The sequence below is a fragment of the Takifugu rubripes genome, chromosome 9, assembly GCF_901000725.2.
Source record: "Takifugu rubripes chromosome 9, fTakRub1.2, whole genome shotgun sequence".
Classification (NCBI taxonomy): Eukaryota; Metazoa; Chordata; class Actinopteri; order Tetraodontiformes; family Tetraodontidae; genus Takifugu; species Takifugu rubripes.
The window spans coordinates 8559793-8577751 of record NC_042293.1 but is presented as its reverse complement, the minus strand read 5'-3'; the positions used below and the strand labels follow the sequence as shown (position 1 = coordinate 8577751).

The 17959-nt window shown below is 45.1% G+C and overlaps 1 protein-coding gene across 4 annotated transcripts; it reads left to right on the top strand.

Moving 5' to 3' along the window:
• The first annotated feature begins 83 nt into the window (after positions 1-83).
• On the top strand, positions 84-16124 carry LOC101066799 (SITS-binding protein). Of its 4 annotated transcripts, none has more exons than XM_003967394.3 (11): positions 86-330; positions 608-1058; positions 2054-2225; positions 8618-8825; positions 8922-9072; positions 10524-10721; positions 10844-11112; positions 11191-11327; positions 11517-11638; positions 13243-13422; positions 13612-16124. In XM_003967394.3, the coding sequence occupies exons 1-11, from the start codon at positions 326-328 to the stop codon at positions 13783-13785; spliced, it is 2067 nt and encodes a 688-aa protein (XP_003967443.2). In that variant the 5' UTR covers positions 86-325; the 3' UTR covers positions 13786-16124. The 4 variants fall into 4 exon arrangements, with proteins under 4 accessions (XP_029698071.1, XP_003967443.2, XP_029698070.1 ...); XM_029842210.1 differs by having other exon boundaries at positions 412-1058; XM_029842209.1 differs by having other exon boundaries at positions 395-1058.
• The last annotated feature ends 1835 nt before the right edge of the window (positions 16125-17959 follow it).

Genomic DNA, 17959 nt, shown 5'->3' with positions numbered 1-17959 from the left:
AGATGACATGTAGCTGCAGCTTTTACGCACGCAGAGCGCACGGAGAGTTTGCGAGCAGGCGCGGGGAACCCTCCCTCCCAAGATGCCCCCGGCCTCCTCGCCCCGAGCGGGCAGCTCCACGACTGAGTCAAACCCTCCTGATCCATTTCCCTCTCTCTACCTTTCCTCTGAAGAAACGACCCAACGTTACGTCAGAAAGTGCAGGGCAAGCAAGCGACGTCTTAGGAGCTATTCGTAGGCACTGCTGCCAAACCCGGCCTGGGGCTGCGTACGAGCTCACTGCAGCCAATGCAATTCAAAAATTCAACTCTAAAACAGCAGCAGTATGTGGTAAGTCAACTATTCATTCATTATATTATTCTTTTTTCCTGTTTGATACATTTTTTTCTCACAGATTTCTTCACATGACAGGTCTCTGTTGCTGGCACAGTTGCGCAAAAAAAAAATTTCAATCGGTGTAAAGATAAACAGTAGGGTGGTTTACCCTGTAAGATCAGAGCAAACATCATGACGTGATGAAGCAACAGAGATTTCTGCAGCATTTTATAGCTTTTCATACTTTGCTGATCTAAAAAAAAAAAACCAACATGCCCCACGCTCGAAATAGGAACCCTAGCCCCATCCCAGAAGTAACATGGGACACGGGATTGAAGGAGATGAACGAAACCTGGAAAGGAGCAATAGCCTGTCTCGGGGTGGCCGTCTTCTTTGTCATGACCATCGGGATCATATACTGGCAGGTGGTGGACCAGCCCAACAAGAACTGGATCCTCAGGGGGACTTTTAGCGGATTGATCTGGGAGAGAAGAACCCAGTCACTGGTCATACAAACCTTGACGGAGGACAAGACATATGTGGAGATAGACGTCGGAAACGTGGGCAGTCCGGACCTCGAAGTCCCCTTCGTCCGGAATCTGTGTTGGCTGAATAAGACGGAGTTCTGCTATACGTGGGACTCGGTGGCCGAGGTGAAGATCTCCCTGGAGGTGAACGAGGAGACAGAAACGGAGTGTTACAGCATGACTTGGGCGCCGGTGCACTGCCATGTGGAGCTGAAGGTAAGGGAGTTTTTGCCAGTGTGAGTTCGAAATCCACAGAAGATGCCTTTTACGCGCGGTGAGATGCGCAAAAGTGTCGCTTTACGCGCGAACCTTCCTCAGTTTGCAGCTCGCACGTTAATCATTAGCATGACATTGTTGCTGCACAAACAGTGCGAGGTGGTTTAAACAAAACAAAAGCTCCACTTTGCATTTATTTCAAACATTCTAAATCCATCTGTTTATGTAAAATGAACAAGCAAGTGAAAATTAATACGGACATTATAAATAACATTAAGTTTATTATATTTTTAATATCGTCTGTATTTAATTTGTGAAATGTGCACACATAAGAAGACTTTGCCTTTACCCTGGGGGTGACAGATAACACTTCAGTTTTTCCTTTTAACTTCCATTGACTTCATATTTTATGAAATCTGCACTGTCATACTTGATGCACTACCACTGTACTTCCCCTTCATCTTAATTAACGGAGGTATTTATGAAGTGGGATGTTTGGGGAGGTTAATCTGTCCCCTCTGGAACATTCCTCCACCATAACCCCCTGTCATGTGGTGCCACACAAAAGCTTTTCCAAACTTAAGTCGCCTTTATTTTCCCAAAATCCACCCCTGTGCCTCTCAGGTGACCTGCTGGCACCTGTTGTTCATATTTGCTGACTTTGCGCATGTGTGGGGACCGGAGGACACGTTGTGCATGTGAAAACATGCGCTCATGTAATGTTGAGAGAGTCAGCAGCCACCACTGAACTGTATGCACTCCAACATTTCCACAGGATGCCACAACCGTGCCGCATATTGACTGCTCTAAAATTAATTTGCCCTCAAATTTTTAATTTACATTTATCTCAGCTCAAAATTGCCACAGCTGTAATATCATTATTAAATGATAACGATTAAAATATCTTTTCTTTAAAAAAAACAACGTAAGTTATTCTGGTTTTTATTTCATCCTGGTTCTCCTGGTTCTCTCTGAAGCCTTAATTTTGTTCTCAGGACTGCTTCTCCATGACCAACGTGTCGTGGTACGGCGGCGCCACCGTCCGGGGTCAGACCTGGCCCATCAATGACCAGAGCGCCACCACGCAGCTCTTCACTGTGAGCGACCTCAAGGACAATCCCTCCGGCTACGGCTCGGCCCTGGAACGCTACTTCCTGGGCTCGTCAGGTAAGAGGTCGCTGCAGGCACGAGTCGTTTAGCAGCTGCTAAAGGGCTGCATCTCATTAGCGGCAGCAGCGGGTCATAGTTCCTCTTCACACCAACAGGTCTGCTATGGGAACCCTTTGAAATCTTTACATTGACAGAGGCTCAGCTGTTTTATGTTTTCTCTACCCTCACCACATAGACCTCGGGAATCTGACCCTATACTCTTGGATACAATGCGTGGTACGAACTTCGGAGTGAGAGGGAAGCCCTGTGCATGTCTTACCACCCGATCCTCCCGTCTCACCCCGTGTTTGTTTGTGTTTGTGTCGAGGAGGGAAAAAAGCCCATAGGACCTACATCCACCAAACACGAGTGGATCGGAGCGCCGCCTCGTAAATAGAGCGTAACATAATCCTGCCTGTGGCATCCGGGTTTATTAATTTAGAGATTACGCTACAAAGGGAGGCAAAGTACCTTTAGCATCTTAAATTAACTCGAAGTGATACTGAGGTAATTGCCTTTTGTTTCTATTAAAAGAGCAGGTTGGACGAGGGCCCTGCTGTCTCTTATAACCAGCCTGGTTATTTTGGTGGGTGTTAGATTTTATCCCGGGGGGGCAAAGGGAGGAGGAAGGGATCACTGGCGGATGTGAATGGTTAACGTAGCTGACGAGGAACAAGCTGTGTGTCCTGTGTGAGTGTGGCAGACTTAACCTCTGGGACTTTGCCCACAAGTTGTTTTCAGAGTTAGCGAGCAGTTAACCAGGGTGGGAATATATGTTTTGCTGATTCATGATTAGATGCAAGTACTTCGAACTTCATGTTCATGGATGATAGGATACAACATATACTGTGGAGTTATAAAACAAGGTGTCTGGCCGGTGCCATGACCACGTCTGGAGTGAGCAGTGAGGAATTATCAGGAAGGGCTGTCCTTCTCCGTGCCGATCTTCAACCCAGAGGAGGAAAAAAGAGGTGAGGTCCCGATGAGAACAACTGTTTCTGTTGTTACCTAGCAACCACTGATAGACACATGCTGTACATAGCCCTGAGCATAGCAAACTGATGCTCAGTAATGACAACCACGCGTATCAGAGCATTAAAGGTATATTTAACACGATATCCCGCATCAAAGTTCAATGATGTTTTTGCACAGTTCACGTGGCAAAGAGTCATGAGAGAAGATGCTTTTTCCTGTTGTGAGTCAGCGACGACAGGTTATTGGGTTTACAGGCTGTTACACACAGATGTCCCTGATTTGTGCAACTATCGCCACATCAGTAAGTTTAATATTCGTTGATGTCACAACGCTTGTAAATTAAATCAGCGCAGCAACAAGCCTCAAGTAGAGCATCTTAAATTATCACCAGTTTTCCATCTTCTATTCACGGAATCAAATGCATCTTTGTTTTAAACCCAACTCTGACAATTTTTACTATCTGAACTCAAGCAGCTTGGGCTTTAAACCACAATAGATTATTATTATTATTATTGTTATTATTTCTATGGTGCAAAAGAATGTAAAGTCCACAGTTATGTGGGGAAAGTTTGAGGGTTTAAATCTCAGAGCTTAATTTGGTTGTTGATCTGCTCCTCTTTTTTGGGGGGTTCAAATATGTATCAAAAATAATTTCAATGACTTTATGATAAATCATTTACAAATATATTTGATCTTCGATCGGGCGTTTCCTCAGGTAAGCGGCTCTGCTCATCGTACTTAAACAGCAGCGTTCTTCCTGGCAGCAGTGGCGCCCAAAACAACGCGTGATGACAATGCGTGATGACGATATTAAAGAAATTGTCCGGTTCCTACTGGAAAACGGATCATTTCTCCAGCGCAGAGTTACAGCTAAACTGCAGTGTGAAATATGGTGGCTCACTGCCACACTCACGCTCGTGCCTTTTCTCTTTGAAGCAGCACAGTTTAAGGGCAGGATGCGATTCCGTGTGATCATCCATCATGAACATGTCTCCAAGGGCACGGGGCTAGGGTCAGGGTGAGTCAGCATAATAGGGACAAGCGTCTTCCAATCATGAAGACTGCTGAGAATGGCTGAAGAACACAGACGGAAGGTAGCCGAAAAACGAGGCGGGAGAGTCCAGTGGAGCTTGAAGGTGCTCCTAAGTGTGCGGTGACATTTGAGAGCGTGGCCAACTGGAACAACTTGTCACAGCCCCACCTGTTTTTATCCGTACAAAAGCAACCGAGGCCCCGGGAGCAGATGACAGATCAAGGCAGCCACATCCTGACAGCAGCCAGAGGATCAAAAAAGCCTCTAATGAGAAAATTCTTAACTTTTGTGGATGCGTCACCTGATGCCCACTCAAGAGCTGCCATTTGTTAAAAAAAATGATATACACAGGCCGTGCTACCTTGTTATTATTTTAAAATCTGTTTAAATTGCTTGAATCAAAATGATAGGCTTGCTTGAGTGCAGGGAGTGATGTCAGCACATACAGAACATATCTATATTTCTGTTACCGTTGCCTTGTCTCCCTTTTTTCACCAGACGTATTATTATTCAGGGTAAATAAAGTGTCAGCCGGTCCTTAATTTTATTAGGAGCGGCGTTAATCCTAATAAGGGCCTCGCTCTTACACACAGATTGTGCGTGTTTACATGAGAACGATAGCTTGTCTCTCATTGTGAGCTAAGAGTGTTTTCACTGCAGGATGTTATAATAAATGAGCCCGTTGGCTCTAAATTTGAAAAAACTCTGGCTCCCTCAGGCTGCGTCTGGATCCAGTCAAAGTCATTTATCTACTGTCGGCCTTCTTCCCTGCATGGTGGGCTTGATGAAGTCAGGATTGAAGATTAAAATCACCCCCCCCCCACACACACACACACACACTTACTCTTGATTTTTGTCACAGGGCAGTGACGTTCTCGTCCTCTCAGATTAGCATCACCTCATTTTCTTCGCACGTGCTTGTCTCTGGGCTCAAACTGGCGGCGCTCCACAAAGATAGGGAGGGATTTGTGATTGTTTTCTTTGTATCAACTAACAAAACCTCATCCGCTTTATCTGCTGCGTCACCATCTTTCACCGAAAAGGCCCGAGAGCACGGAGCACATTAACATCAGACGTTTCCATTGGGGTGTTTGGGCGACCACGGACGACGGCTTGAAAAAAGTTTGATTGTGACAACAACCCGACGCCAAAAAAGCAGGGTTTGAATTCGTTTTTCCTCACTGTTTTTGCGGGATTTACGACCGGTAATGAGGAGAGCTCGGAAATCTCGCTGTCACCAAGATGACAAATAACATCTGGTTGCATATTTGTTGTCTTTTCTCCTTCAACTGTTTGCCAATCCAGAAATCAATTAGATAAGATGACGGATGGGCAACAAATAACGCTCCCAGGATTCGGCTCGTGTTGAGACGAAATCAAACTCCCTCCTCAGTCGTCCTGCGTGTTCTTCTGTAGTTTGCTGGAGAAAGCGTGAGAGGAGTGCTGTATGAAAATGATTCCACACCAGTTTTCCACAGTCGGACTCTTACCTAATAATTTCCACAGAGGCTGCGCCGGCTTTAAATGCAGGATTAATGCATCAGCTGCATTCTGCTGATGTGCTTGCACGTTGCCTCCAATATCTCAGACCAGTCACTATCTTCGAATCTGAATTAAACGTCTGCAAACTGATTTCAGTCCGCACCCGACTGGAATCAACACATCGAATGTTGAAGCGTACGAAGGACTCACCAGATTACTTCTCTTCCTTTACGCTCATACTTGAAACAGTAGACCTGATTGATTATAGAGGCAGAAAGTCGCTGAAAGTCGCTGTAAGGGGTTTTCGGTATTATTATATCGGTATATATATTGGAAATTTACTACCGTGACGAGGCCCCAGTTTCATGGCCATCAATTTCTTGAGGTTGGGCACATAATCCAAGTTTCCATCATTAAGGAAATGCATGCCTGAACACATACACTGACACGCTCTCAGGCACACACATTCATACACACAGCTTGCGTTTGAAAGCATCTTTTATGAGGCGGTCGGTACGTCTGCGGTGCTCACAGGTGTCATAAATAACCGTGTAACTATGACAGGTAATATAATGTAGCCCATCTGGTTGAGAGCAGGGAGTCGTGCGGCGGCGTTTCCGCCTCATACCGGGGACTAGACCACGCGTTAAATCCATCTTAAGGTGCTTGGGGTCACCTCAGCCGCCACCTTTAATTCTTTGGCTCAGTGTGAGCGAGAGGAAGTGCAAACTCTTTACTGGTCCCGCTCTGTTTTTCTCAGACGTCTGCAGTTTCTCGTTAAAGTGGGAACATTCGTGTTCAAGTGTGAGCATGCATGAAATGGTCGGTCTGACTGATTGATTGCTACGATCACTCGGCAGCCGTTAACCTGAAGCCCGCGCAGGTCAGATCGATCAGTCATTCCCAGTAAAGTTTATTCATATCTCTTTTCCCTCGTAAGTGGACAGCCGGGCGCGTAATTTCGCTTTTGGGACGCAAATGGAAAATATTTGAGGGGGAGCTTTCAGGAGTTCTTCTAAAAATAGGGTCCCCCTTCTTTGCTTCCCCTTCAACTTACGGACACCCCACTTTGGCTGTAACTCAAGGCCCACGACCTGCTTCACTGTCTTTAAATAACGCTTATCGATTCCTGCTGTAGGGTACATGCACGTCAAAAGACATGCGTGCTGAGTGGGATCGCGAGTTTTGTTGAGCTCTTCATTATTATATATATATAACCTATATAACCAGGGTGAGAAGTTCATTTTCAATCAGGAGTCCCCGGATACTAAAAATAAACCCCAAATGCCAAGTGATTAAGGTATGAACACATGAGTCAATATTTCCTTATTTAACATTCATATCTGCAGATTTGAATGGCACAGTTGTATTCCAGTTAATCTTCATTTTTTGCTTAATATTAAGTAAAATACACAGCGTTTAAACCGTCTGTATCCTCATTCAGGATGCCGGAATGTCTGATCTCCTCTGCAATGTGCACCTCCATCCATTAAACTTTTTTCTCTTCTAGAAGTAGAGACAGGGCTGATAAAGCGTGATCGTTGCCTTTTTCAGGTGTAATTTGGACAGTATTCCTCAGCAAAATTACACTTTTTCCCTCAGTTCTGAAGCTGTAGCAAGCAGTCATGTGGTGACCTCGGAGGAGTTACCAGTATCTCTTTGACATTATCAGTTGCATGAAAATCACCCTGGAGGTTGAAGGCTCTCTGCTGGGCTTTATACAGCCGTGGTTACTGATCTGTGATGCTATTAATCTGATTATAAAGCTGGTACATGAGGATCCTGTCTGCCGCTGAACCTTGGCTCCAGGAGAACAGTGAAGCCATTGAAAATGGTCCGCCTGCTTTGGGAACTGGGGCTAAGCCATAATCGGTGTAGTGATCACCTTCTTTGTGCAGGAATAAAACAAAAACAACCAGAACAAGGACCCCATGGTCAGTGTGGGACCGAGGGCTGCAGTCACCGCTGGCTAGGGCCAAGCTGGTCCAGAGAGGAAGGAAATTAGAGCTGAGAGGGAGAAAGTAGGAGTCAGGACGGGCGAGAAGTGGTGAGGACATGGGGTCTGAGTAACTTGAGAGGCATTCCTTGCAGGGCAGCTACATCTGAGGACACAATTATCCGATCTTATCGTTTCACACAGTCCCTGAATGGCTGAATTGACATAATGCATCAGAGAAACAAAGAGCCTTCGGGAGGACAGTGGTGATTTTTGTCGAAGGACGGCCGTTTCTGTCAAAAGAGATATTATTCTGGAGCGAGCCTGACAAACTGCCCCCACAGTTTCAAAAAGAATGTCATGTAATGTTTTTATCTTCCAGTGCTGATTTTTATTCTACAGCAATTTGGATTAAACGTGCATTACAAACAACGTACTACTTGTATTGTCCATCACACCTAAATATATCCTCAGTGGTTTTAGCACAGTGTCAACGGTATCACAATATAGGTGACGCAGGATATTTAATTTCACGATTTAGTCTAAAGTGGACATTTATGTGAAATCACCGCTAGCAATCTTGCTAAAAGTGTGTGTTGACCTTTGGTCCATGGACTTTCCATGAAGTGTCGGTGAGAATTGTGCAGGGAGCCGAATGAAAACCCGACCAGGGCTGACTTCATGCCGTATCCTCTGGGCCTCCCATCTCATTGGGTTGCAGTGTGGCTTACCTACTCAGAAATACCCAGCAGTAAACTCATAGCTGAGCACCTCTATGCCTCAGGGTTGATGAGGGGGTGTTTTTCTCACATACAAGCAGAGCGATATCAGCTGACAGAGCCTGCCCTCCAACTCCCACAGGACTCCATCCATCATATTGGTCTCCGAAGCGCTACGTCTGCTAATCCGTGGGGGACGTATCTGTTTGAGCATAATAATAAACTGATACATGATTGTGATTCCCGGTTTCTTCCCATCCCGCAGGTGTTGCCGTCCTTGTATCTCCTGATATTCCCCTGCAGCTCGGGCTGGACAGCAGGCAGCACTTCTGTCTGCAGTCGTTGCCCAGTATGGAGCGCCTGCCTTTACAGTACACCGTGTGCGTGGCACACAACGTGAGAGCTGCTCACCAGGAGGCCGTGCAACAACTCTCCCAGCACCCGCGGGTGATGCCCAACATGAAAACCATGTGGTCAGTCAGCGTTTTGTACCTTTGACAGGTCTGTAATCCTGGGGGTGGAACGGTGATACGTTCAGAGAGTCTTCAGTCTGTCCTTATGTCCTCCAGGCTGCCATTCTGGAAGCTGCTTGCTAAAGTGGATTCAGGGCCAAAGGTGGAGAGGGAGCTGAGGACCTTCTCGAATCGCCTTCGACGACACCAGTTGGGGGAGGGAGTCATCAGCCTCAACGAACATTCCACCAACCTCCTCTCTGACATGGTTTGTGTCTAAAAAGTTCTCAAATGCTACTTTTTTCCACTTGTGGTGCATATTCAGCAGAAAGCTGCTGCCGGGTGGCTGTTTATCCATCACTACCTTCAGCAGAGCTCTGGTTAGGACAACGATGTTGCAGGAATAGATTTTAATCTTAGGAGTTATTATCGTCAGAACAAACCTCAAGAATGTAACAATGTGAGTTTTTCCAGACTGTATCACTGGACATAACGGCAGAACGATATCATTTGGAACAAATGACAATGTGGTTAAAATTGCTCAGAAATGTGAGATTAAAAAAAGAGAAATACTTGAAACAGTCAGTGAGTGTGAGAAAGGGAGGAGAGGTTCACTAAAGTGTCACATTATAGAAAAGGGTTGAGGTTTTAGCTTCAACCCCCCACCCCCCCACATCAAACTAACCTAGTACATTTTAAATTCAACTAATCTAATTTATTCTTAGCATTTTGCTGCATTATAATCTTAATAATAATCTTGCAGTCGTTGCACAGTGGTGGATTATAATGTTCTGTGAGTCTCCATGGAGATTCTTGAGAAACATTCAAGGAAACAAGACCACAGTCAAGTGAATCTAAATCAATACCTGGTGATATTCCATTACAAAATAAACATAGCTGAGCAAGAACAAACAGAAATCTCAGGTTACTCTGAGGGAGAAAACTTGTTGATCACCACGGCTCCAGGGCCAAAACAAACCCGAAGGTGATCCTGAAACCGGCCCGATGCTGTGAACGGACCAAAACCCGGCAGCAGAATAACAAACAAGAGCATCTTTTACCTGCAATCAATTGTTTTCTGAAAACTCCCCATTTATGAAAGCTGTGTGGAAACTTCTGGATGTTTCAAGTGATCCAGTCAGGATTTACAGGCTGAATAATGGCGTTTGTTGAAACCATTTTTCTCTTTGGCCCTGGTGCATAAATTGTTATTTTCCACAATTGCCATCCAGCTTTTGGAAAACATCACATAATAATATTTGCACTGTACCTGAAGTCATTCCTGCTTTTTCTGGACCTCATAAAAATTAACTTCTGAAGTACTTTTCAGACATTATGTGAAATATAAGTACAAGGAAGTGAACCGGGGGATTTAAGGGTGTTACATAAGGTCCTCATCCACTTTTTCTTCCCACAGTCAGTTCACCTCCTGAGGTCAATCCTGTATTCTTTAAAGGTTTTGTTGTCCAGTTATATAATCAGAAATCTCTGCTTGACTTGCTGTATAAATTCCAGAGGATTATGACATTTGTTAATGGTTCTGACAGGGGTCATGTTTTCACAGCTGTGAGCTTCCACTGTGTCACACACAAGCTACATAATAAAGCTAATTGTCTACTCAGTTTATGAACGTTTGGATAGTTCGAACCTTTGATGAGGCAACTTCACAAACAAACGTGCGCTTCTGGTATAACAGCGTGTCCACTTGTCTCCTGGCAGGACCATGACTACCTCAACAGCAGAAAAAGAGGGATATCCAAGAGACTCGCCAGGGACCTCCCACTTGTCAAGCTTCTTAACATTTCCATCACCCTGTCCCCTTTCCTGGGCGTGGACACCACGCAGTTCCACGCCTCCTTAACAGATGGCACCGAGGACTACTGGCTGAGTCTCCCTTCAGCCCCCCAGGGACAGTTGGTGAGATCTGGGTGCAGGGGGGGGGGGGGTCTCAGTCCTCTGTATGTTACCTGGTTATAACTGTGATAAGGTGTTGCTTGAGACTAATCTACAACATCACCTAAATACTCCGTGGTTCGTAGATCCCCCTGATGAGCCACTGGCAAGGAACGTTCTGCGTGAAGCTGAACATCACCAACCCTGGAGCAGTCAGCTGGTTCCTGGACAAAGTGGATTCTCTGCAGGCCCATTTGGGGATGGAGTACATCATGCTGGAAGGGGGCGAAGGGAATCTTTTTGAGGAGCAAGCCCTGCGACCGCCGGAGGCTCTCAGCGGGGATAAGTACATCAGCCTGCTGGCGGACGTGGCCACGAGGATGGGAGACTCCACCATTGTGACGGCGGGAACACGGTGACACCCTCAAGCATTATTGCTTGGTTGCATTTGCTATCACATATTGTATTTAACCTCAATGCTACCGCGCCTCAGGTCCAGCCACAAGCCGCTCTTTGTGAGGATGACCCCCTTGCAGTCTGACTGGAGCCCAATGGGACTGAAGGGTATCATTCCCTCGCTGCTGCACCACGCGCTGCTGGGATACAACTTCCTCATTCCTGATGCAGTGGGTAATGCCCCTCTCATTTAACCCTTTTATTAGAAATGTAAAAAAAATTACTCGTTCCTCCATAAAAACTATTTCAAATTTAAGGAAACAGACAGCTGAATGGACGTACCTCCCCTTACAGATATACTGGATATATACACCAAGGTAATATTTTCTTTCTTCCCATTGGTGTCTCCCTCATTCCCAACAGGTGGCTCTCTTTCCGGAGACCTGGTCACAGACGAGGAGCTGTTCATCCGCTGGCTTGAAATCGCAGCCTTCCTCCCTGTTATCAGCTTCCACACGCCGCCGTGGGTCTGTGGAGAGGACCAGGTATGCTGCTACAATTCCCTTCAGAAACACCAGAACCAGTTTGAGCTCGTTCCCACAGTAACTCAAACCCAGCAACCACAGCGAGCCCAGTTTCTGGCTGCCCGACCATAATAGATGTAATTACAATGCAAACAAAACACCCACAGCACGCACTCTACTAATATTTTTTTACTGAAATAATCTACTGGATGTATGATGAAAACATACTTGCCAGCATAAAAATGTGAGTAGATTGTAATCTCATAGAGCCTCACAACACAAACACAACCCAAGTAAGATGTCAGTAGACACTGATGGAGACAGAAGTAGCTGAGGCTGGTTGGACGGCTGTGTTATGCCGGTATTGGGATTGAATTCTAGAAGAGTGTTTGTTAACATTTGTGTTTTTAGCTATCAGAGCATGTTTAATATTCCTCATTTATTTTGAGGGGGTGCGCTCTGAGCCTCGGCTGTGCTTGCAGCGGGAGCGGTGGGCCTCGCCTCCAGAATCTGATGTCGGCCGGACGGGGCAAGGAAAACAAAGCCTTCAGTCTCAGGGAGCTCAGTGGCAGATATCAATACTCTTGGCAACACGGGTGTGAAACAATTGGGCCGGCCCTCCCCTCAGCGGTAGCGATTGGTTGGTTCGGTCCCAACATCACCTGTGGTTAGGCGTCCATCTGTTCTGAATTACAGCTCCTCCTTTAGATTTACAGCTTGCTGTCGAGGGCCAGTTAAGTAAGTATGATACCGAATTTGAGGACACGTCTTGGAAAAATACTTTATTGATGCAATTAAGATTTCCATGAGTAACTGACAAGTGTAACAGAATGGGAATGATTGACCAAGTATTTTTTCCACTGGCATCGGACTGAAGCAGCAGAATATGCTAGTTGTGACCGTATTGCATGACAAAGATAAAAATAGGCCTTTTGGACTGCTAGAGTCGTGCTTTCCATTTCGGTCTTTGCAAGGCCTGAACTTGTAAAGTCGCAAGAAGAGAAGAAATCTGAGGCGACAACGGGCCGTCGTGCTACGCACGGTAAATACTGTACAGCCTTTTTTTTTTTTGGGCAGTTTTTCAGTGGAGTAGCTTTCATTTTTCCAGAATGTGTGATATTACAGTCAGAGACAGGTCACTGCAGCAACCATCCTGGCCTCAAATAGCAATAAAACCTCAAACCCACAGACATGCCTGGCTTCTGACTTAGGGATCCAATCAAACCCAGCCTGTGAGCACAAGCTCATTCCTGTAAATGCTCTCCATCTCAAAGCCATGAAAATACATCTTTTTTTTTAGGTACGGTCAGGTTTTTGCTTTTGCTTTGGGCCATTGGAGCGGATGTGACCACAGCAGGAATGTTAAAGTAGTTTGGAAGGAGGAGGAAGGTTTGGAAGGTGTGGTCAATGAGTTGCCCTTAAGTTCGGTTTGTGTTGTGTGGAGATGGCTTCAATTTATTGACTAATGCTTCTTGTCAGTGATATTTATGTCAGACAATCCTTCAGGGAGTGGGTTTGGATTGGAAATGGGTTTTGGTTCTAAAAATGACTCTGTAGCGACATTAAAAAAGGGTACGACCTACAGTAGCAACAGCAAAAGTGCAACTTTAGTTTCTGACCCACAGGTGTTGAACCTTACTCGAGCCTACATAGCGAAGCACCAGAGGGACGTGGTCCCAATCATAGAGAAGTATGCAGAAGAGTGGCGGCTGACGGGAAACCCCATCTACCGACCGATGTGGTGGCTCAGTCCCAGCGACCCCGTGACCTTCACCATCGATGACCAGTTCCTCATCGGAGACGAGGTGACTTAATGATGTTCTGATGGGAAGGGATTGGGTTCCCTCCGCCGGCATCGGATACAGCTGGCATGTAATGTGTGTTTTGAATGAAATCCTGGCTGTAACCTGATGTCCCGCTAATTAAGTGTACAATCTCTGTGACATCTGAATTTCTTCTTTCTTCTCAAACCCGTTTTGTACGTGTGTTCCCAGGTGCTGGTGGCTCCAGTGGTGGAGAAAGGGGCTGTACGGAGGGATATATATTTACCTGACGGGGGCTTCCAGTGGCAGGACAGCAGGAGCGCTCAGGTGTTCGATGGGGGAACGTCCCTTCAGGACTACCCCGTACCCTTGGAAGAGGTTGCCGTTTTCTTTCGCAGAAGCTGAGTCACATCGGGATCCACTGGATCGCCTGACTAATTCTGTTAGTTTCGAATCAAAATCTTTTTAAATACAAAGCAAAAATACTTGTGCTGTTCTTAACTTGCACTTTTCCACTGAAGACCATCTTGTCTCGAGACCTGGTCTGGTCTGAAATAATATGTAGAAATTAATTTTTATACTTGCACTTTACAGTTCAGTTGATTTTTTTTTTTTTTTTGTGACGGATTTTCTTCTTTTTTAACATGTTAATTGGTTTTACCTCTTATCTCTTTTTTTTTGATCTGCTCTTTGTTATTGTATGTAAGATCCGGAGAAATCTGCGTTTACATACTACATTTCTACAGTCTTTAAATTTTTTAGCTGCTGCTGGCTCGCTTGGCTAGGTGGAAGAGAGCAAGCCCCTTTGTTTGCTTAAATAGGATCTGACACTCTAAAGAAGACCAAATGATTAAATGTAGGGGCAAAATTAAGTCTTTAAAAGAAGGAGATGTTTTTGCTGGAAGGAAGTTAGCTGACAGGAAGCTTTTGACTGATGCACCGTGGTACCGTGATGTCTCGCTTATTCATCAGCTTTTACTTGAATTTATCAGGCCAATAGGCTGATGTTATATGAATGTACCTCAAGAGTGTGGGGCTTTTTACTTTGCTGAATCTTCAAATACATCAACAGAACACCCCATAGCACTTATTTGTTTCAGAGTAGTTTACCTTAATTTATTAACTTACCACTCTGTTGTCCCTTGTACTGTAAGCCAGGTGAGCGTGAAGCCATGCCACTGTTGTAATTCTGTAATTCTGGTTTTATTTGAATTTAAATGCTAATATTTTGTTAACCTGCTGTAGCGAGGGCTTCCAAACGGGCTGCCTGTTTTGTGTCTGGTGTTGTTGCTGATTTGCTGTTTCATTTTCCTGGGTGAGAAGAGAGAGGTGTGTCAAAGCCTCAGAAAGAGGAAGCATTTTTGAAGATGGGTGAGGAACTCTAATCTCTGCCACTTTACATTTAGGCGTGATTAAAATCGGCACAGTTTGTAAAAATGGCATCGGTACAGCTCGACATGCAAACATACCGAGTCATCGTTGGCTACCGCTTTAGATTTCATTTTAGTCCACACATCCATGTGTTTGAGGCAAAATAATCACTTCATACTAAGAGAAGCAGTCGGAATAACCAGAATATTTACCTGGAAGTTTTAAAAAAAAGAAAAAAAAAAGACAAATCTACAAGTCTTAGAATTGCACTCATAGTGTGATTTAAGCTATTGCGACGTGTAGCCTCAGCCTACCGGCACCTTAAATGCTCGCCAATCAATCAATCATATCTCATTCTTTTTACATGTACAAAACAAATGAATTAACACGACTATGAATTTTTGGAGTGTTTTGGAGTGAATAAACCTGTCGGCAACAAGCGGTAGTTTTCTGTATTTTCCACCTTTTATGCCACGCTAAACGTCGTCTGGGCTCCATTTGTCATACAGATCTGAAGTTGAGAAAAGTCTACAAAATAAGCCTCTCCTGTGGAAGAAACATTGGACAGAGCGGTATCAGAGCGGCTGGATACTAGCACACAAATACAGCTTTGCCCTTGAAAACTGATATTTTGCTTTGTCATTGTCACCACCTCCTTTTTTATGTTTTACTTCAGCTCGAACACGTGGAAGGTTTTGAATTTGGTTTAAACTCGGACGAAACCGTTTGAGCGTAGCGTCTGTTAGATTAGCCATCCGTGCTGCGCCCTGATAAATGCCGCCATCTTTGTACCATTGGCCTGCATATGGTTAAATCAGTATGGATCCTTGGGTGGTGATAGCGACAATACAGAATCCATAATTTAACCCCCCTCCTCAGAGCTGCACCACCAAACCAAAGGTGGAACATTCGAAGTTTACTGTGTCTTCTCCAGCACTCAGGTCTACTGTAGCTTATCCAAATCACCAAATGTCTTACTGCACACAGTCGTGTTGTGAAATTATCAACGTCTTAATCTTCACTAGAGCTGAATGTACAATGGACAAACTGTGATTTCCCAAGCCGGCTCCTCGTGCGAGGTTTTATAGTTGCCGTTCTAATGCTTTTATGGAATGCTGTGGTATGTCGTGCATGTGTAGGTTGCAGCACATATAACAAACGTTTTCAAGTGTTATTCCTTCCCTCTGCGGACTGAGTGAAACGCGCCTTAATATGCCACTTTTAAATCTGGACGAGGCGAGGGTCTGGATGATTGCAGTATCGGTGATGTACATATTACGATGACTGTGCCATTACAAGTGTTTTTCTCTTCTGTAAATCAGAAAAATTAGAAGAACAAAAATTTGCAATAAAGTTTACATTTTCTTACTTCACTTTTTTCGCGGTGCTTCTGCTTTGTGCTACTTTATCCGATGGATTTGGATGTAGGAGCCACCTTGTTGGGGGGCAGATCGGAATCTGACCCTTCTGTGCCACTGCTCGGTCAATTTTGAGCAAAGTTTGGTGCCACTGATCGCCATTTTTTAAAGAAATTGACTACAATTTCACTTGATTGTTTAGGGGGGTACTACAAATGTTTAATTGAGGAGAAGTTTGAGTCCCCTCTGTAAGCTCTGGGGCTCGTCCATGAGGTTCAGGCTCAGAGACATGGTTTCACAGGATGACCCAAAGGCATAATTTTGCATTTGTGTGACAGCTATTGCCACAAACTCCTTTTTCTCCACGTCAGAATGTCGATGTCAGCCGGTCTCCGAGCCTGCTGAGCACTCACATCTCTGCTGATTCCCCTCAAACATAATAAAAGTTATTTAAAGCCTGGGTGAATGTGTAGAGGGAGACATTCCCAGGAGAATCACTTTCAGCCCCACCTCTGCTCAGTGTCTTTTGCTTACCTCCTTCTCCTCACAGGCCCCCTTTGGCTGAACTCCATTTCAGGGGGCCCCTATAGCTCGAATAGACAGGTGCAGCCGGCCAGAGCTGAGCACGGAGCCTCAGAGCTCGCCCTCTCCGCTTACACCCTTGCCTTAATCACATCGATTCATATGGCACTTTTTAAAAATCTGGGCACCGTTCTCGGCCAGATAAAATTCACAAGACATTCTTGAGTGGCTCCATGTTTGTGAGGTGATGAAGTTACAGTGTTACAAGCTCTTGAGGGCGCGGGGAGCCGAGCTGCAAACCTTGAGTGACCTTCCCTGAACGATTTCTCTACTTCTATCAAGAATATCTCCTCCTGACCAATAAGGTTTCCAGCACTTTGCTTTAAAACTAAGGCAACGTACAAATCTTAAAGGCAAAATACAAACTCTCCTCAGCAAACCCAAATCAAGAATGACTCAAAAGATACAACTACAACATTCCCCACAGATGAAAACTTACAACCCGTTCCAGCAAACAGAATGGGAGGATCCCGACTCCCAGCGTGAGCAACCCGCTCGGTCAAACAGTCCAGGCAACCCTGGCTGCCTGGTCTGAAGGAAGGAGCCACATGAATTAAACTGGTTGACAAGAGGAGGCCACCAATCTCTCCTAAAGTCTACTTTTAGAAAGTGCAAGTCAAGGTTTTAGGTTTCAGGCTCTGCTAATCAGTGAATGGGTTTCCCAGCTTGCCAATTAGAAGTTCAATTAAAAGTTTTCCCTTCTTTTTCTGTTGAAAATGGCGCATGAATGAGTGGCTGCGGGTGATTTCTCTCCTCTCGGGAGGACGCAGAGTGTCAAAATAGTCCACCATATCATCATATCTGAAGTGTAAATTCCCAGAGTGGATAATCAGACCTCAGGAACGCAGCATGGACGTGTTTGCTTGCTTTGTGAAGCAGAGTGGACGGAGACGTCAGGGAAGGGTCGACGGCTGTCTTTTTGTGCTTAAAAAATGCACAAATGGTGGAAGTAGTATCAGATGTTACCGCTTCCTGCCTGTGATTCCCTTCTGAATCTGTCACTCGTGATGTCTTAAAAATGTCTTGCATTTATTTTGAGTTATCAGGCACATGCAGCCCAGCGGAGGGGTTTAATACCCTCGGATATGGTACTGGCTCCTGGGGAGGTTTACTTCAGCCAGATGGCAGGAAGTTGCTTCCTTTTGGTTGGAGGAAGGAAAGATATCATTTTCACAAGGAAGCCAGATTCAGAAAGGGTAGTAATTTGTGATTAACAGCCACAAACAACGATGTAAACGGGAGGAAATTTCTCACATTTAACTCACTGA

Bases quoted from the DNA above. Each gene is read 5' to 3' on its own strand.
- LOC101066799 (XM_029842210.1), top strand. From the start codon at position 588: ATGCCCCACGCTCGAAATAGGAACCCTAGCCCCATCCCAGAAGTAACA. The intron at 11,113-11,190 runs GTGACACCCTCA...ACCGCGCCTCAG, and splicing joins ATTGTGACGGCGGGAACACG to GTCCAGCCACAAGCCGCTCT. The intron at 11,639-13,242 runs GTATGCTGCTAC...TCTGACCCACAG, and splicing joins GGGTCTGTGGAGAGGACCAG to GTGTTGAACCTTACTCGAGC.